The sequence below is a fragment of the Ptiloglossa arizonensis genome, chromosome 4, assembly GCF_051014685.1.
Source record: "Ptiloglossa arizonensis isolate GNS036 chromosome 4, iyPtiAriz1_principal, whole genome shotgun sequence".
NCBI lineage: Eukaryota > Metazoa > Arthropoda > Insecta > Hymenoptera > Colletidae > Ptiloglossa > Ptiloglossa arizonensis.
Window position 1 is genome coordinate 8,749,305 of NC_135051.1, and position 18,680 is coordinate 8,767,984.

General features: G+C 38.7%; 5 protein-coding genes, 3 long non-coding RNA genes and 2 other non-coding genes across 15 annotated transcripts; 4 read left to right on the forward strand and 6 right to left on the reverse strand.

Moving 5' to 3' along the window:
* Positions 1-360: 360 nt before the first annotated feature.
* On the forward strand, positions 361-1,852 carry Vps24 (vacuolar protein sorting 24). Its single transcript, XM_076310393.1, has 4 exons — positions 361-607; positions 666-726; positions 790-1,184; positions 1,278-1,852. The coding sequence occupies exons 1-4, from the start codon at positions 563-565 to the stop codon at positions 1,440-1,442; spliced, it is 666 nt and encodes a 221-aa protein (XP_076166508.1). The 5' UTR covers positions 361-562; the 3' UTR covers positions 1,443-1,852.
* LOC143146270 (uncharacterized) lies at positions 1,850-10,869 on the reverse strand. Of its 3 annotated transcripts, XR_012991875.1 has the most exons (4): positions 9,228-9,358; positions 8,771-8,840; positions 5,789-5,931; positions 1,850-2,032 (listed from the first exon to the last, which is right to left on the reverse strand). It is a non-coding gene; the product is annotated as an uncharacterized LOC143146270 (long non-coding RNA). The 3 variants fall into 3 exon arrangements; XR_012991874.1 differs by lacking the exon at positions 1,850-2,032 and having other exon boundaries at positions 5,630-5,931; XR_012991873.1 differs by lacking the exons at positions 1,850-2,032; positions 5,789-5,931 and having other exon boundaries at positions 7,579-8,844; positions 9,228-10,869.
* On the reverse strand, positions 2,293-5,409 carry LOC143146264 (uncharacterized). Its single transcript, XM_076310388.1, has one exon. It carries the CDS (start codon positions 4,807-4,809, stop codon positions 2,881-2,883), a length of 1,929 nt encoding a protein of 642 aa, XP_076166503.1. The 5' UTR covers positions 4,810-5,409; the 3' UTR covers positions 2,293-2,880.
* Vps51 (vacuolar protein sorting 51) lies at positions 5,197-8,633 on the forward strand. The gene is made up of 10 exons (XM_076310378.1): positions 5,197-5,442; positions 5,518-5,652; positions 5,746-5,967; positions 6,037-6,632; positions 6,726-6,939; positions 7,017-7,241; positions 7,314-7,648; positions 7,713-7,890; positions 8,114-8,226; positions 8,300-8,633. The coding sequence occupies exons 1-10, from the start codon at positions 5,362-5,364 to the stop codon at positions 8,406-8,408; spliced, it is 2,208 nt and encodes a 735-aa protein (XP_076166493.1). The 5' UTR covers positions 5,197-5,361; the 3' UTR covers positions 8,409-8,633.
* On the reverse strand, positions 9,317-15,887 carry LOC143146267 (uncharacterized). Of its 2 annotated transcripts, XM_076310395.1 has the most exons (4): positions 15,056-15,887; positions 10,917-11,099; positions 9,500-9,562; positions 9,317-9,406 (listed from the first exon to the last, which is right to left on the reverse strand). In XM_076310395.1, the coding sequence occupies exons 1-3, from the start codon at positions 15,181-15,183 to the stop codon at positions 9,502-9,504; spliced, it is 372 nt and encodes a 123-aa protein (XP_076166510.1). In that variant the 5' UTR covers positions 15,184-15,887; the 3' UTR covers positions 9,317-9,406; positions 9,500-9,501. The 2 variants fall into 2 exon arrangements, with proteins under 2 accessions (XP_076166510.1, XP_076166509.1); XM_076310394.1 differs by lacking the exon at positions 9,317-9,406 and having other exon boundaries at positions 9,432-9,562.
* LOC143146271 (uncharacterized) lies at positions 12,251-13,758 on the reverse strand. The gene is made up of 2 exons (XR_012991876.1): positions 13,423-13,758; positions 12,251-13,352 (listed from the first exon to the last, which is right to left on the reverse strand). It is a non-coding gene; the product is annotated as an uncharacterized LOC143146271 (long non-coding RNA).
* On the forward strand, positions 13,724-18,331 carry LOC143146272 (uncharacterized). Its single transcript, XR_012991877.1, has 2 exons — positions 13,724-14,474; positions 16,732-18,331. It is a non-coding gene; the product is annotated as an uncharacterized LOC143146272 (long non-coding RNA).
* On the forward strand, positions 14,490-18,331 carry LOC143146268 (uncharacterized). 3 transcript variants are annotated; one of them, XM_076310396.1, is made up of 2 exons: positions 14,490-17,818; positions 17,980-18,331. In XM_076310396.1, exon 1 carries the CDS (start codon positions 15,652-15,654, stop codon positions 15,997-15,999), a length of 348 nt encoding a protein of 115 aa, XP_076166511.1. In that variant the 5' UTR covers positions 14,490-15,651; the 3' UTR covers positions 16,000-17,818; positions 17,980-18,331. The 3 variants fall into 3 exon arrangements, with proteins under 3 accessions (XP_076166511.1, XP_076166512.1, XP_076166513.1); XM_076310397.1 differs by having other exon boundaries at positions 14,490-17,105; positions 17,682-18,331; XM_076310398.1 differs by having other exon boundaries at positions 14,490-17,101; positions 17,682-18,331.
* A 109-nt stretch (positions 18,332-18,440) lies between these two features.
* Trnaa-cgc (transfer RNA alanine (anticodon CGC)) lies at positions 18,441-18,512 on the reverse strand. Its single transcript has one exon. It is a non-coding gene; the product is annotated as a tRNA-Ala (tRNA).
* A 94-nt stretch (positions 18,513-18,606) lies between these two features.
* On the reverse strand, positions 18,607-18,678 carry Trnaa-cgc (transfer RNA alanine (anticodon CGC)). Its single transcript has one exon. It is a non-coding gene; the product is annotated as a tRNA-Ala (tRNA).
* Positions 18,679-18,680: the final 2 nt, after the last annotated feature.

The window sequence follows — 18,680 nt, forward strand, 5'->3', positions numbered from 1 at the left end:
GTAAAAACTCAAAGCAGGATCTAAATCGTGTGATTTGACAATGCCCAAAGTATAAAACTCGCAAAAATGACATGATAATTGGTTTCATTAAAGCCGGATACTATTCTCCACATATTATGGATAAACCATACATTAAACTGCTAATGCTTGTACACAAATTTTTCATGAAACACTATCTGGATTTCTGACATAGTAACCAGTTTATCTTATCTAATTGTTTGTTACAATATAAATACTCATTACACTGTATAAGAATACAAACCTATTAATAGCTTTTATTGTATATAAATTCTTAATTTGTATACTATGTGACAACTGACCAATGTAACAGATATGCTCTGCATATCGACATTGCTAATAATTATAGAAGATTCAGTAGTTTATTAATAAATAAAGAAAAACAATGAATGAATGAGTCACATAGCAATGATGTAATACGGATGATTACCACAAATGGTTTACGACCTGAATCAATGGAAGGTAGTTTGGTTATGTTTGGCAGGTACGAAGGACGAATGTACAGACGTACATTTTTTGACGTTTCTGTTAACGTAGCAAGAAAATGGGTTTGTTTGGACAATCTCGGGAAAAGAATCCAAAAGAAATGGTTAGAATCGTAACAAACTTGTGAAAACGCTCGATATTTATATGAAATTGTGTTTTAGGTTCAAGAGTGGACACATAAATTAAGAAAGGAGGGTTATCAACTGGATAGACAAATTAGAAGTAAGTCGCTATAAAGTAATACACAGAGTGCACTATAAAGACAATGATAATATTTATATACAGCGATCCAGCGAGAAGAAGAAAAAGTAAAACGTTCTTTGAGAGAAGCAGCAAAGAAAGGAGACAAGGATGTCTGTAAAATCCTTGCCAAAGAGATTATACATGCGCGCAAAACCTGTAACAAGATTTATACTTCGAAAGCTCATATGAACTCTGTATCGTTACAAATGAAAAATCAATTGGCAACAATCAGAGTCGCAGGTTCGGTATCAAAATCTACAGAAGTAATGCAAGCGATGCAATCACTGGTCAGAGTACCCGAGGTAGCTGCTACAATGAGAGAATTGTCGAAAGAAATGATGAAAGCTGGTATTATTGAAGAAATGTTAGACGAAACGATGGATTCCATCGAAGACTCGGACGAAGTGGAAGATGAAGCAGATGAAGAAGTAGATAAGGTAAATTCTAGCTTTATATACATACACACACACACACACATATAAGTAAAAATATTTACAATATGCTAAAGAATAGGTTGATGCGTATTTCAGATCTTGTGGGAAGTCACTGCAGGCCAGTTGGGTACAGCACCTGCAGTTGTTACAGAAACTCCAGGTTCAGTAGCGGCATCTACATCTGCCGAAGAAGAAGGTGAAGAAGCAGATGATAAGGAACTTGAAGAAATGAAAATGAGACTGCAAAGTCTTCGTAGTTAGCTGCAATATGTAAATAATTAATCTATATTGACTTTCACTGTTAAAATCAGCTTACCCTTATCGAGCATATGCTTACACAAAATGCAAATACAGTGGAGTAATTGTCTAGTGTATTTTAATACTATTCCTGATAACCATTCAAACAATGTTTGTACGTTGTATATCCAAAGAAAAAGTTGAATATTGTCATAGCGAAGAAACGTTCACTTTCTTTTTTCCAGTTTTTATATCCAGCTTTTATAATTTATGTGCGATCTGTAGAATACCGCTATATTTTGACTGTCGATAAAGTCATAAATACGGAGAAGCTGGCTTCTTGGTTGTATTAAATTGAAACTTAATTAATTTAATTATAGTTGCAAAATCTTGTATTAATATGTATTATATATAAACTTTGATTTTGATTGTTATTATACTGTGCACTTTTCTACTTCCATCTTCCACTTAGTTACATATTTTGTACCGTAACTTTGCCAAGTCCATACAATTGATGCACATAGGTAAGTAGAAATAAAACTACTTTCATCGCGGAGTATGATCGAATTCGGTATTATTTTAAGCCGATTAATTTACGATAGAACCGACTGCTTCTGCAAAAGTTTTATGGATAAAAAATCATTTACTTAGATCGAGACACTTCAAAACCAATACTTAATTATTCTTGTACACAACTAAGCATTAATATTCACAAATAGACAAAATGTGAATACCTATGTTACTGGATATAATATCGCTAAAATCAATGAAACTATCTTGGAATTTATGATAAGTGTAACTATTTTAAGAATTTGACACATATTAATTAAACATTGGAAAAAATATTCGATTGACAAAGGACACGTACTTAAACAAATTATTTTTATCTTATATTTCAGTGGTTTTTTCACAAAAATTTACTATACAATAAATCTTTTTACATATTTCCATTGAGACATACTTGTTATAGCCTACTTTATGCACATATGTACATATGCATGTATCTACATACATATGTTCACATAAATACACATAGTGAAATTGTAGTTTTTCTACTAAGAACTTTACGTATTACATCAATTATGATACTTAATTGATTTTTGAAATACACTGCCAAGTTTTCATAAATTTCTACAATGTTTAAAAATGTATACCTCGACAGTTATGTAAAACAAATGACAAAAAATGATGAAAGAATTTACTACAAATGTCATTTGTACTCTACACAATTGTTTGTTACTTTAACCTATTATTATCATGCCTATCACCATCCTTTTATAAATATATAATAAAAATAATATATTTTACCTATTAGTGTTTAAAGAGTATGTACCTGGTCGCTTTTAATATACAAGTAGTTGTGTATATGTGCATACATTTAAAATATTTTTATTTTCATGATCAGTTAATTATTAACTATATACCCTTATAAATACTATCATTTATTTATACCTCAGGAAATTTACAAGTGATCGATTACCATGTTTACTATCGAAAGTTTTATCTGTGCTCTAGCTTTTCTAGGAAGTTTATGCATGTGAGGTGCAAGTTTCCGCAAAAAATATCTAACTTCACTTCTAATAGGAAAAATTGTTCTACGCATTGTTCCTGAAACCTTTTTACGTCGCACAGGTTTTTGTTGTTTCGGAGACAAACATTGTACTTCTTCGAAGGCTTGGTAATATTTTTCTTCCTTTATATTAGCTGCTTCTTCGTCTAACACTTCTAACGAATGTGGTAAAACAACTTCTTTATGCACTTCTAATTTGTCGGAAGTCATTTTGTGCTCAGTTTCTTCCGGCGAGATCGATAGAAATTCTACTAAACTTTTATCCGTATCTTCTTTAGATTGTTTTATCATAGGCAATGTAACCGATGTTTGACCATTTTTCACCCACACATGTTGTCTAGTATCAATTTCATTAGAGGTAGTAGGAATATGAGTAATTTTTGTTCTAGTTTGCTTTTTGCTAGTCTTAACTGGCTTTTGTTGCTCTTGTTCGGGAAGATTTATTTTAATTAATAAACCTGGAGGAATGCTAGATAAACTATGTACTGGGATTGGAGCACCTAAATTTGATATGTCACCGGTGAATGGTAAAATCACTTTCTTTATGTTTGCTTGAATGTTATTTGTAATATTCGATGTAATATTGTTTCCTATTGTTATAGGTTGGAGCTGATCCGTGAATTGAATTTTCCAATTAGAACTAGGGGGGAGGGGCAACTTTCTTATCACACGATTTTCAATATTATTAGGATCGGGCCTTGGAATGTTAATAAGCGTCGGCCTTTTAGATTTTCCACGTTTCTTTGCAAGAGGTGTAGGCTTATTATCTACCTTTGGTTTCTTACTAGATACTAAAGGTCTTGAGAAACCTTGTTTTTTAATTCCTTTAGGTGTATTGGTACAATTAGATTCCTCTATATCTTGTTCATCTTCAATTTTTTCTATAGAACTGACCAAGTTTAATTGCGATACATCTTTTATAGTTGGAACTGCATCGCAAGGTCCTACTTTATGAAAACTCTGACCAGTCTGAAAATGTTTGGAACAGAGGACTAATTTTCGTATTTGATTCGGGGACATTTTCAATAGATCCTCTCTACCCAAAAACTGACACCACCTTAAACACCTTCCAATTTCATAAGCAGGAAAAGGATGGAACTTGTATCTTTCCACTTTGTTCCTAGGATCTGATCTTGATCTGCCACATGCTGCACACGCTTGACTCTCTAAAACATTAGGTGGCAAAGGATCCAGCTTCTTCTGTTTCTCCGAAGAACTATACTTTGGTTCGGATATAAATTCCATAATGTATTGTTCTGATCCATCCAATTGATCAGGATTGCGAATGTTAGGAACAGCATTATCTATTAACCTGCTCTTATAACCGGGTAAAAATTGGGAACGATCAAAGTGTTTTGAACAAATATAACAAAACAAAATTTCTTTTCTCGTCAATCTATAATATGAATCTACACCGACAAAATCGAGCCATTTAAGACATCGAAATTCCTCACCAGGAAAATGATGAAAAGTTGCACCATCGTAATCCAAACCTGGTGGATCTCGACGAGAACGACCGCACAGTACGCAGGTTATGTTGTACAAACTTTGTTTAGGATCATAAATCGAAGGTACCGCTGTGCCGTTTAATCTATCGAAATATTCGTTAAGAAAATCCTTCTGCTCGAAATGCTTAGAACAAACCATTCGCTGAAGCAGTTGTTTTTTCGTAAGTTTGTATAAATCTTCGCGGCAACAGAATTCCAGCCACCTTCTGCATCTAGTCTCATCGTTAACGGGAAGCCCGAAGAACATGTACTCTTCCTCCCTATTATTTGGATTCATACGCGAACGGCCACACACAACACATGGATGTGGCATTTTTCTAATTATTTTATATTTCTGGGCTTTCGTCAAATGAACAATCTCATCTTGTCACGATACAGCTTAACGAGACAGATTAACTTCAAATCAAACCTTTCGGTTTGATTATCCTGACTGACAAAGTCTTCGAACAATTCAAATTTAAATTATCTTCTCATAATGTTTTTGCACACGACATGATTTTATAATGTTTGCCCAATAAAGTTCAAAGATAAAATACAATGACCCCTTCATTCTTTTTCAATCTTCCATATATCACAAATATTGAATATATTCATGAAACACATTGTCGTTAAGAACGGTCAAGAGGTCAAGATTTACTCGAAATAACTTTTCCTTTAAAAATAAGCGTTGAAAGATCACTTTCTTCACGCTTTATTGCACTTGTTGCGCTTTCCTTGCATTTCGTGAAAGGTTATGTTGCTTCTTACAGCGTCTTTCACCTAACCTTTTGTAAAACAGGTCCCTAATTTGGCAGTATATGGCTAACCTAACATAGAAGATTCCTACTGTCAAAGTACTCGAGTTGCGATAAAAAAAGGATATAAAATGGCAGAGAATTCCAATAATCCGTATGATATTAATGGACAGCACTTTAATCCTGATATGTATTTCCAGAAATTATTAAAAGCATGTTTATTATTCTGTTCTAATTGTATTTAGTATAAATTTGGCAACAGAAATAAATTACGTTTTCTTTTATAGGAATGTACATTGAAACAAATTATGGATCACGAAGCAGAAATTATAAAAAACACTCAGACATTGCATTCCGATATGCAAACATTAGTATACGAAAATTATAACAAGTTTATATCTGCAACTGATACTATTAGAAAGGTAAATAATACAAGTATTTAATGCCAAACTTGTATAAACGCGGTTCTTAACTTTTTGAACCACTTGAAATATAAGATCTTATTTAATGTTTAGATGAAAACCGATTTCAAAGAAATGGAAGATAATATGGACTCACTGGCAAAAAATATGGACAGCATCACCACCTTTTCGGAACAAATTTCATCCACATTGCACGGCACCAGACAGCAAATTGCTAAATTATCTTCAGTTCATGCTCTGTTGAAAAAGTTGCAGTTCCTCTTCAAGTTGCCCGGCAATCTAAAAGATAGAATGAACGAAGAAAATTATGCAGAGGTTTATACATTGTTTTGTATCGTTAGTTCGCAAGTATAGATATATAAAAAATATTCTGAATTTTTGTAGGCAGTACAAGATTATATTCACGCACAGCGTGTATTAAATCAATACGGGAATATGCCTTCCTTTCAAGGAATACAAAAAGACTGCGAAGATATTTTAGAGGAACTTAAATCAAAACTGAGGATGCAGTTTCACAAAAGAGACGCGTCGACTAAATCTTTAGCCGAGAACGTGGATCTCCTACTGCAATTAAAAGAACCAGCCGATTCTTTGTGCGCTGAATTTTTAACGCACGCGGATGGACGACTGACAGAACAATTAGATATTCTGAAAGACATGTGCGAAAATGACATTATAGAATTTGTGGATATGGCCAGTTCTGGATTTCTTAGCGATTTATGTCTCATTGTTGCCTCTTACAACGATCTGTTTGTAAACAGGCCACCTTTGGAAGATAATGAGTTCAGCGACGACTTTGATACAAAAGCCATTGCGCGTTTGAATAATTTCATTATGAGGAATATGAAAAAGTACTTTGATTTAATTGGAAAGAGAGTAGAAAATATAGCCGATACGGCAGTTTTAGTAAGAGCCTTGGACAAATTTCATAGGAGACTACAAGCAATAAACATGTTGTGTAAAGAAACAGATTTCGCAAGGTAACCGAAATAAAATTATTTACGTAAAACGCGATGAAAAAAGTAGGTGTACATCAATATGTATGTATGTATATATGTAATCTTATTAATCAGAACAGGTACAGACATTATCATCAGTGCAGGTAGAAAACAATGCCGCAATCATCTAGATAGTTTAAAGCAACACTTGAGCGAATCGCTCGTTAAAGTAAGACAAATATTGGCGACCAAAGTTTCTCAAGAAGGAGACGGTAGCTTGGCGGAACTACAGGCATTACTTATCATCCCTACCATTGAAAAAGTTAAAGGAGTTTTACAAGATTTATTGGTTCGTTTCTTATTCTCAAGTTCTTAAGACACGTCTGATAATAGCCATCGACCGATTGAAATAAAATACGATTTCAGGTATTTCTACAACCGAATCTATCGTTTAATTTAAAAACGCAATTCCTCCAAAATTTTTGCGTGGACGAAGTTAGGGAAGGACTGGTAGTAGGATTTTTACACCATTTAATGGCCACTGCGGGCGGATTCTGTACCGGTTCCGATGTTCCAAAGTTTCCACCTACTCTTTTACTTCTATTAAGTAAAATGTGTATCGAATATAAAGAGAATAATGTCAAGTATCTGGTAGGTCGTGGCGAATAATTTGAAAGCAAAAAACGCGATTGAAAGAACTCAAGAGTCCTATTTTAATCGCAGCTTACGACAACCGACGATTTGTTCAATATCGAACAGTATATATCGTCTGGAAACGCAATTACAACGGACTCGGAGATATGTGAGAATTTCCAGGAAGCGGCACAGAGTCTATTAAATCATTACGTTCGCATTCAGGGCTTAGCAGTGTCACAAATGTTAAGAAAGTCTGTCGAGACAAGAGATTGGCTACACACAATCGAACCGAGAACAGTTAGAGCCGTAATGAAAAGAGTCGTGGAAGATGTAACGGTAATAGATACTCAAGTGGCCGCTTTGTACGACGATTCTGACGGGCAAATCGACAGGAGCAGCGACAGTAGTAGAAAAACCCATAGGTAAAAATTTCTATTCGTAATAAATAAAATTCAATCTCTACCGAATGGACGGTACCTTTTTCAGTGTGAGCGTATCGAGACATCACTACAGATCCAGTTGGTCGTCGTATACGCCCAGTCACATAGATTCCTCTTTAGTGACGAATATTCATAAATTATTCTCAGAGCGCATCGAAATATTTTCGTCGGTTCAATTTAAGAAAGCCTCCATTCTCACCGGGATCATCAAAATAAGTTTAAAGGTAAAATAGTTTTAGCAGGCAGCGTACCGTAATAGAGACAGGTGCTGTCGAGCAGTTACAATGATAAAATAGCACAGCCATTATCCACTTTGCATCGTGAGGATACCGTGTTCTCTCGTGCTGCGTATGCTGCATACTACGCAACACGCTTCGTGTACTCGATGCTACCAGGAATCAACGTTTCGTCCGAAACTTAAGATAACGATTCTCTTTGAACTTATAGACATTCCTGGAATGCGTGAGACTACGAACATTCAGTAAATACGGGTTACAGCAAATTCAGGTCGACACTCATTACTTGCAACTATATTTGTGGAGATTCGTCTCCGATGAGAAGTAAGTTCACGGTATCGTTTCGCGTAAACGTAATTCTGTACGAAACTTATCGCTATTCAAATTCTGTTTCAAGCGTCGTTCACTTCTTGCTGGATGAAATACTTGGAAGCGCTGTTCATAGGTGTTTAGAACCAGTTTTGATGGAACCAAGTGTCGTCGACATTATATGCGAAAGAGGATGAACAACAGCAGCGAGGAAACATCGACTTTAACAATTACACACTGTACGGTCTTCTCTAGTATTATATCGAGCTGTATTATTATTTGTAAAGATAAGTGAATTTATTGTTAGCCGTATACAATACACGCTGTATATTCTTGTATCATATTCCGTACGTATAGTATTTTATTAACGGTGCTGTACATTCCACGAATAAACTTTATAGCAAGCGTTAGAAAGAAGGTGATCTCTTCTCGGAGTAATTATTTCTCCTCCTTGCTTTTATTCGTTTCGTACGATCGCCCACGCAGATCGAATACTCTCGGGCTTAACCGTCGGTAGTGTTAAAGCACCACGACTCAAATAACACAATGTACGACGTACTTTTCTGTCTTCTCTTCTCCATTGATTCGATGGCCCGGTCTTTCGTTCTCCTTTTCTTCGCTCTCCCCACCTATCTGGAATAAAATAAACTCATCAAAGTCTTAGCATGCTATAAGAAGCAGGGTCAAATGATTCTAATAAGTCTTAATTATCCGCTACATTCTGCGCTTTTGAACTTTATTATCATGTAAATTTCATCGGCGGTTCCTTTTCTTTCTTCATTTTTGCTAAGGAGTAATTATGAAAAACGTTTCCGTCGAATACGCGCAGTGTACAAAATACGAAAGAAGAGAGGAGCCATTAAAAGGACCCGGGAGCGTCAATTCGGATTTTACGAAGTAAAAACGGAATCGTTGTTCAAACGTAGTTCCGTCGACGATTCCCGTGTACGCGACGCACAAATGTGCAAAGAATAAATGGGACAAGAGTTTATAGCGTATATGGGGTTCTGCCGTACCCCCTTGGCAGTGGCTCGAGTTAATTCGAACTTCCTCTCGTTGGATGAGATTCATTCTCCGAGTATCCGGCGTAGGCCTACGCACAGCATTCTACCCAATTTAATAAACTCTTCTAAATTACTCGGGTCGGGGCCGGGACCGGGGCCTGGGCTGTTCCCTCGCTCAATCGTGAATTTCCCTGGAAATCCACGGAAAATTCGCTAAATTTTCACTCAGACTGGCTCCGAATTGAATCTCTCCTTGGACGTCGACGTTACGCTTGAAAATTTACATTTACGTCGTCCGTCGTTTACCGGGCGTCGGTTCGCTGGATGCGTTCGCACGATCGTTTAATCTGCAAACACGAAACACGATGCGAGTTAGAATCTTTCGCTTAGGTACTTCTAAGGCGACTCCAATATATCGTGTATACTCTCTCGATGACCAGAGACGCGATATCATTACCAAAGACATACATATGTGGCACACGTGATCTCAGAAAACACCTGTGCACGTGTGACTTCTGTACGCTACGAAGAACCGTGCCGTGTTTCCAATGGCACGTTCATTCCAGCTGAAACCGTTGTCACCGAGATACCGACGACCCTCGAAATTAATTCCGTGTCAACGATTGTTTACCGTTTCGAGAAACGATCTACGAGGAAATATCGTCGTACAACCGTGTGGTGCTCCGAATCGAAACATTTACGAGCAAGGAGTACCGAGACGCGTTCCGTTCAACATATGCGAAGGTTCCGTGTTCAAACGAAGATCTTGGTTCGTTCCGTTTCGCAGACCCAAAGTTCAAAATATTCAAGCGCGTTCAACGAAAACTCGAGAAGAAAGTGTTACCGAATCGATTCGCGTCCCGTTGAAATCCCACGGTAACCGAGGGTGGCTCGAACGAGGCCTAATGCACCGTCAACGACGAAAGAAAAGGCCACGTAACAGAGATTGTATTCTAATAAAAAGTGTGTCGTGCTCCCTTTGGCGTAGGTTGCATTAAATCGGTAAAACGGACCCGCATGAGAAAATCGACCGTGGACATATTCACGAGACGGGGGCAACGATTATCACGAAATGACCAAACTATTTCGAAGAGTGCAAGCTGCTGACGGTCGTGGGCTGGAGCGCATTCGATGGCATAGGGGCGCACCGCATGCACGCATTAATCAGCGAGCTGTCCTTTTCTTCCATTAAACTCTGTACGGCCAGCGTCATTCTTCATCAATTTGCACGGCGGACCTACTCACGGGTCCTTCGACCAATTATTTGCTCGGCGTACGACATTGTTTCCAGCCTCGAATGTTTGCTGCTCGTCGACGATAGACAATAGTGACAAAACGACCGAAAATGTGTTCGACGCCGGTGATTCACGCGATGACCAACCTACCGTTTCGACCGATAAATCTATTTGAAGTACTTTGTCGAGGCTTCTTACACGCGGTTTGCATAAGCGATAATGTTTACAATTGTAGAACGAGACAAGGTACGTCCAACGATGTCTTATCGTTGAGTGTTTTTCAATTATTAAACTATCGAGAATTTAACAGGACGATCTAGCCGCTGAAACTGGAAATCATGGTTCAAATTGAACATTTCGTTATTCTTTGATAGCAACGACCGATCCGATTCAAAGGATCGATCGCAGTAGTATTTTGTTCTTTTTTTACAGTATTCTTCTAACAATTATCGATTATGATACTTACTTTTTCAGACGAAACGAATGCAAATTCAACGAAGATATTTTGTTTTGTGACCGTAACAATGGGCGGAGTAGACACGTGCTCGTTGCTACGCTTGCAAATTGAACTATCTTCTCAACAGGTGTTTCCACGCAGCGCACGAAACAGCATCGATGCACCAATCGATTATTAGCGGACCATTTTTTTCTAAAAAAAAAACAAAAATGCTATATTGATCAGGATTTGAAAGGTACACTCCTCGAGTATACAAAATCATAGCACACGTGCACTATAATTAGTTCTCAAGGATAGATTTAAAATTGACGAAAAAAAGTGCAACATTTTTAATTATTTTGTAGCGCGTAGATCTTTCTATAGTATTTACTCTATTCTTCTCCAAGACAGACTTTTAATTCGTTAATATTTGGATCGAGAGCAAGAATTTCGCTTCCCAATTTATTGTCGCATTGAATTACGATAAGTGTTGGCATTTGTTCGACCTTCAACGAATACGATCTCGAACTTTCTATTGGAGCTAATACCCGCCAAAATCATTATACTCCCCCCACCTATTCGCGCCGCATTTTTGTCAATTCTTTTTTTTGTACGCGATAATAATAATAATAATAATAATAATACAATTCGGAAGTAAATTGGACAATGTTTTAAGGAATAATTTCGACTTCAACATTCCGAGAAATTTCACGTAATGCGAGATACGAGTTTGACACAGTACGCAAAATGACACGTTCCTCACGAGCAAAAATGGCAAAGGGTCGTCCCGTCCACTGTTCTTTTTCGTATCATAATTATTCACATTTTTCGACGGCACAGCTTTAATTTATATTTACGTATTATATTACCGCAAGGTTATGTTTATGTACGATAGATAGCATTCGTTGCATTTAGAGGATTCTGAATGTATCCCTGAGAACTTGTCAACAACACACGGTGCTATCTTTTTGTCCAGGAGTGTATATTTAACGGAAAATGGACGCGAGAAAAGATAAGAAACGCGGCACGAGTAATGTCCACGGAAAATTTGAACTTTAATCTTACCGAAACGTATATATACATACATACATACATACATACATATATATATATATATAATTGGGGTTGCATTTCGAGTAACGCAGTCAACGAACCAATGCCAAAGACACAAGAACTCGAAAAAGCTAGCTGGACATCTTAATTTGCTAATTTGCTTGCTAAGTAGTAGTGCCGTAGGTGATGTTCTAGAAATTCACCTCGACACGATTACTTTTCACGCAGAGATGCATCGACTACACCGGATTTCAGGCGCGATCGAAATCGATTAGTACACTTTATGATATTTTATACGGAATATCGGGTAATCAATACTTTATCGAGTATTCGTAATACTTACAAATTGTGGAAATACTAACGTTCGAAGATGCTCTGGGTCGATGGAAAAATCACTCGCGATAGTCAACTACTTTGAAAACACTTCTATACATTAACCGTCGATCGAACACTTTTCAAACTCGTGTATTCCAAGTGTAAGAAATCGTTATTACGACGTTAATAGATTCGATACGAAATAAAACGACTTGTTACTCCCGAAAAAGCAAATTTTATCCGGAAAATGATCGATCGTGGCGCGGGAAATCTCATCTCCGAAAATATATTGGCTACACCGGAAGGAGAATCTCTCGACCAATCAACGTCATGGACGCTCATCAGGCGGGCCCACGATTCTCAACTACATACTACACGAGTCAAATCGAAATCGTTCGAGAGAAGCATAATTGTCTAATTACACGAAAATGTTAGATGATAAAATCTACTTTATTCTTCAATATTTTTTTAAAATTCTATTTACGTTGGATTTTTGAATAATAATATTACGCGGACGATAGTACCTGTCGAATGTGCACGATCGATGTAGTACTTTTGAAAAAGATCGTTACAACTGCAACAAAATGTAAATTATAATAAATAAAATGCAGAATGCAAGATGTACAAAGTTTTTTCATCTCGTTTATATTTTTATCCCGTGTCGAACAGTTCTTTATTTTATTACGGTACTTTTAGTTTGAACAGAAGTGAAAAAAAAACGTTCGTATAAACGTACATTAGGAACCGTCTCTATGCGTACCTTATATTGTTTCGTTAAAACCAGAAGCACTTCGTATATCGAGATTCCGAGTACATTTCCGTGTTATACTCGCGTTTCCGTTTCGAAACAGGTTTCGATGCGTAGATTCGGTAATTGGATCGGTAAGGGAAGGTTGATAAGCACTGTTATAGAGAGAATCTAGCGGACGGTCGTGTCATCAGCCGCGCAATTCAAATCGTGCGCCAAGGCGAGGCAATAAGGACTTGGTCAGCCGGTGAATGGTTTGATAACAAGCGCTGGAAGGCAGGCACAGGGGAGACGCATATTCCCCGTCGGTTGGCCGACCATTCAGTGACGCGATTCTTCACTGTCCGGCACTGATTTCAATTGGTAAATTGATTTGGGACGATGACGAGAGAGACAAAAGAAGAGAGAAAGACGGCTTACATTGGGCGAGAGAGGTTCGGGGACCATAATGTGCAGAAGATGACAAAGAAAGAAGCACACACCAGCAGCGTTACCGGGTGTACCGTCACACAGAGCAGAAAACGATGGCGGTGGCAGTAGCAGTGCCTCTCTTGCGAACCGTTAATAGGTACTGAACGCTGGTTGAATGCTTAATGCACCGTGCTTCTAGGATTAAATTGACCAATCATTTCCCGCGCGGCAAGGAGCGGCCAATTACAGCGCTCGTTCGACTATATTAAGCCAATCAAGAACAGTTTATCGCTCAGTCGTCGGTCTGCTGTCGTGCCGCGGGTGTCGTGCGCGTGCGTGCTTTCTTTTCTAACAATTGTAACTCGTGAAACAAACGCACCGCGTGAGAAGAAGAAGAAAAGGAGAGAATGTTTCTCTGTCACACGAGTCACTCGTAACGATGTTCGGCGGTCCTGACGATCTCGTTCAGTGATAAGATCGTGTATCCTATCTACCCGCTTTCCAACGCCGCGGATCGTCGCGTACGTTTGAAATCGCTCGATTCGACCAGACGAACCGCACCATTTGTTAAATTGAAAGGAATTTGTCGCCGATGAGCTGTTCAACGAATAAGAAAGAGGGAAGAACCATACAAAGGCGCGAGATAAGGACGTGAAAAAGGTTTAACCGGGAATGCGTTTTCCCCGATACGGTCCACGTTTCGTACGTATAAAATTTATTCATTTTCGTAGTGGCGTACTGTATTTCGATCTTCCGAGGTCACGTTTCGTGTGATTGTCTGTGACGTTTCTCTTGTCATCGACTTTTCATTGATCGATCGAGTCTCGACTAAGTTTTATCGCTTTTTTTTGGAATCGAGAAAACAGTGGAGTGTTACGGAAAGATTTCAACGATATTTCGACGTCATTGGAAAATCATAAAGAAACAACAGTGATTTCGAAGAACCAAACGTACCATGTTATTACGTTAATAAGTGCGGAAGAGCGCATCTATGTCCAGTAGTGTTGAATATGTAGAAGTTAAAGGTCGTGAGGTTTTCTACGATTGTTCGGTCTGGTCCGGTACGTATACACACAATCGAATGGTACATATTGTCTTTACGGACAAGAGTCCAATATCTTTTAGGAATACCATTAAAAATACATAAGAGTTGTTCACTCGTAAGATACAATAATTTTCAGCCATGTATTATAGATTCGAATTTCCTAAATAATAGCTCGAGAATAATACCGATAACCCGTATCCCGTAAACTGATAAAAAACAAAATATTCGCACGCCGTTTAGACATACGGATTGTTTCTATGGTTATGTTTATTTTCTTACGCGAATACGTTCGCACGCGTAAAATAGATTTCTGGATTTCTAACCCACCGTCGATAAACCCAATTTGTGTAAGAACAATTACCGATCTCGCAGAAATAAGTCAGCAAATAGTTGACAGTACCGAGTTAAAAATCCTGTTTCCATAGCGAATCAAAAACCCGCTGTCGATCTGCCCCGAATACGTTTTCCACGCTCAACTTACGTCTGAAATAAGATCGCGTTTGACCGCACATCTAACCCCGCAGTAAAGTATCATTCCAACCTGACACTCGACAAACGTATCAAAGTCTCGAGAAGAGAAGAACATAGAAAACTTACGATCCGAGTGGCAATCGCGAGAACGATAAACTCTTGAAAACAAACGTCCCGTTGTTTCGATTGCGATCGAGTCGTGACTCGTCCTGTATTTCGGCGCGAAAAGAAACATTATAATCGGAGACGGACATTTTGTTATTCTGAAAACGTAACGGCACGCGGTGGCGTGGTTCGGCTTTATCTCAGCGACTTTTTGACCCCGTGCGAACGATAGTGTATGGAAGGCACGAGAGGCAATTGTCGAAGAAAGTCTCTACTACTCGTAGACCCGAAATGATCACTGTAGTCTTCCGAATATCGGTCCATTAATTTGATAAAAACAAAACGAGATGCAATCTCTTCGAAAACGTAACAATCTTTGTTAAATTCTCGTTTCTCTGTTCACGGTACGTTCTTCGTTCTTTTCCTCCTTGATGTGCCGTTCTAAATTTCATACGACCGATCGGCGGCGGTGTGACGCAATGTTTGTGCATTAAGTTGTAGCCGCGAACCAGCCACGGAAAAATCGTAAACTATCTCGATCTTGATTCGAAACTCGCCACTCTTAAAATAGAACGCTTTCTGTCGCAGCACGAACAGAGACCCACCGATAGCTCCCGATGCTCCGCGGATTTTTACCAAACAGCGAGGTCCGATTGTTCCAAAGTATATCCGTTTCGAACGCGGCGGGATCGCTTTTTGTCGCTTGGGAACGTCTCTCCCCCGTCGACTTCTCGGAATTCTTCCTCGGCGCGTTCTGTCATCCACCCACAATTTGCGCATCGTTGCCTAATAAGTTGACGAGCTATTTCGCGAACACCCAGAGGGAGCCGACATTAACAGAAATTAGCGTTAATTGGTGCACTCCCCCTCTTCCTTTTCCTCTCCCACCCCCACCCTCACCTTCACCCTCTACTCTTCCCTCTCCTCACTCTTTCTCGACGCCCCTCTTCCATCTTCCCCCTTGACGTCCCCACTCTTGAGCTGTGATCCCTCGCATCTTTCCCTTTTCTGCGATTCTCTCTTTCCCTCCGTCAATCTCTTGTCGCTTTTACATACTCTGTCCCTTCTTCTATATCTCTTCTCTGTCCGTCTTCTGTTTCATTTACTACCACACCCGTCCCGCATCGGAACCGAAAGAACGTTCCGCTAAAAGTACGCGCGTGCACTTACAATGTATACAACATGCGCGACAAGAAACGATCGCGCGCGTCCAGCTGAACTGCAAAGCCGCTGTAACATCTTTACTGTACAATAATCCTCTTTAGCTTATGCGGCTTTGCATGTTAACGCGACATTCCCAAAGACGCTGCCATCCGTTCGTTTTGTTTGCAAATACGAAGCTGCGCGATACCGTTTGGATTGTGTCTCAAAGTTCCGGGGAAGAAGTCCGTTCTAAAAAGCCACGCACAGTCTCGTTCGGTTCGTCGCTCGCACGACCACGTGCACTATGAATACGACGTTTGACGAAACGAGATGCGTTGAACAAGGACGTGTGGCAAAGAAATCAAAGATTCGATTGAAACTCGCTCCCTGTCTATCTTGTATGCGTGCGCGCGCTAAACTCGACACTATCTCTCTTCGTTTCAGTCTACGAATTCCTCTTCATCCCTTGAAATTCTCGACCCCGTGATACGAGTGCTTGCAAACGTACAAACTCCAAGATCGTTCGAGCGATCAATTCTTTTTCTATTTTCCAGCGTAGCGACAAGTGGAATGTAGTTACGGTCCAACGTTCGTCGCACGGCACCGGCAACAAGGACGGGTGATGTTAATCGAGATTGTCAACTGTAGGCCACAGAATCTTTGGGCACATGTTTGATGCATCCGAAGGCATGTGTCTCGAGTACGAAGAATAAAACGTTTGAACGATCCAACAGCACTCAGCGACGAAATCTTCGAGGCAGATGCAACAGGTTTCAATAGGAGCCGCGGCTGCATCGAGTTCGAAATTTCGCTGAGAGAGACACGGAAGAAGAAGAAAGAACCAAGAGGCTGTGGTAGTGGGCGATTTAATGACTTCTTGAGGTCGCATCAATGAGTACCACTGTGTGTCATCGCATCATCATAGTGTGTACGATATATACATAGTAGTATACAGTAACGCGTTCGAGCTAATAATTGTGACATGTATCTTGCTATCGATACCGGGTTCGTAAAAATTCAATCGTTATTTAGCTAATCATAGCTATCTTCTATGATTCTCAAACCCTTTTTTTTTTATCTTTCGTTTCGTTGGTTTCTGGAAAAACAGGGAACAAGGTAACGTAAAACGATTCTCTAATTCGAGCAACTCATTATTTCGGGGAAAATTCCCGAACCATAGCCCGATTATAAGTAATCCTTATCGCGTAAATAGGCTAACTTAATTGACTTAAGACTTCTATCCGTTTTGTGAAACGATTACAGTGTGCACGCAGTGAGTGCGTCATACAGTATCTATGGGCAACTGTATTCTTCTGCCGATTATCTAATCTCGCGCTAAATTATAGAGAAGCATGAGCAAGTTATATTAGGAATTCCCTCGATCTCCTTAATTATCTGTTAATCGCTACATTTGATTGTCTTTCGGTACTTCTAAAAATTAAAAATTTTCGCTTACATGTGAACCAATAAATTTCATTGCTAATACAACCTTTGATCTTAACAGGCATAGAGTGTATACATTACCAACAAGGGTCTTTATTGTACCTCAGATAAGAATGGGCCCAGTGTGCCAGCGCTTAAAATACCAGATCGATACTTCTTCCTTGTAAAGAAAATGTAAAACGGTATCGTGACGATCACGTAAGCCACCGTCTTATATGTCGATGAAATGGAACGCGACTTATTTTTATATGTATTTTGCAATGCTATGCAATTTTTGTGTATTATTCGTTGTATTCTGGTCAGCTTTCGCGACAATTAATTAACAGCCATTAATTCTGCGCGACTTTTATGTTTTACAGAATTCGAGCATTACGACACGATCAAAGGATTTTACGAGTGGATCAATTTGTTTACGGCGCAGAGAGGGACTCCATTAGATCTAGAAATGAATCCTGACCTGTTCTTAAGTACTAGTGCCGCAGGAGTGCAATAGGTTGGATTAGAAATTACCATATCTCCTGCTGCTCAAGTGCTTATCAATGAGTCGGAACGCAAATCTACCTCCCAAATTACGCATCGATACATTCTACAAATGCCCAAACTGAAAGTGTCCAAGTTGCAGAAATTCAATGGATTTGACTCGCTAATTTAACTGTATTGTAATGCTTGTTTTGTAATTGTAATTGAAAATAAATTTGCGTAATAAATGCATATGAGACATGTATGTATGTATGTATGTATGTATGTATGTATGTATGTATGTATGTATGTATGTATGTATATTTTCTTAATCGGAAAAAAATGAAAAAATAATTTTCGTTGGAGGAGCTGGGATTTGAACCCAGGACTTTCAGCATGCGAAGCAGACACTCTACCACTGAGTTACACCCCCTATTGGTATATTTTATGGTCAAATATGTAATAAATAGGTAGATGAAGGTATAGAATTCTTTTTATAACAAAAAAAAAAGTTAAAATAAATTATTTGGAGGAGCTGGGATTTGAACCCAGGACTTTCAGCATGCGAAGCAGACACTCTACCACTGAGTTACACCCCCGG

Excerpts from the sequence above, each read along its gene's own strand:
- Vps24 (XM_076310393.1), top strand. The coding sequence starts at position 563 with ATGGGTTTGTTTGGACAATCTCGGGAAAAGAATCCAAAAGAAATG. Across the intron at positions 608-665 it reads AAAAGAATCCAAAAGAAATG|GTTCAAGAGTGGACACATAA; the intron begins GTTAGAATCGTA and ends ATTGTGTTTTAG. Across the intron at positions 727-789 it reads ACTGGATAGACAAATTAGAA|CGATCCAGCGAGAAGAAGAA; the intron begins GTAAGTCGCTAT and ends ATTTATATACAG.
- LOC143146264 (XM_076310388.1), bottom strand. The coding sequence starts at position 4,809 with ATGCCACATCCATGTGTTGTGTGTGGCCGTTCGCGTATGAATCCAAAT.
- Vps51 (XM_076310378.1), top strand. The coding sequence starts at position 5,362 with ATGGCAGAGAATTCCAATAATCCGTATGATATTAATGGACAGCACTTT. Across the intron at positions 7,242-7,313 it reads AGAATAATGTCAAGTATCTG|CTTACGACAACCGACGATTT; the intron begins GTAGGTCGTGGC and ends TTTTAATCGCAG. Across the intron at positions 7,891-8,113 it reads TCATCAAAATAAGTTTAAAG|ACATTCCTGGAATGCGTGAG; the intron begins GTAAAATAGTTT and ends TTGAACTTATAG.
- LOC143146267 (XM_076310395.1), bottom strand. The coding sequence starts at position 15,183 with ATGTCCGTCTCCGATTATAATGTTTCTTTTCGCGCCGAAATACAGGAC. Across the intron at positions 11,100-15,055 it reads TCGCGATTGCCACTCGGATC|AAAAAAATGGTCCGCTAATA; the intron begins GTAAGTTTTCTA and ends TTTTTTTTTTAG. Across the intron at positions 9,563-10,916 it reads CATTCGTTTCGTCTGAAAAA|ATTAAACGATCGTGCGAACG; the intron begins GTAAGTATCATA and ends TCGTGTTTGCAG.
- LOC143146268 (XM_076310396.1), top strand. The coding sequence starts at position 15,652 with ATGCTCCGCGGATTTTTACCAAACAGCGAGGTCCGATTGTTCCAAAGT.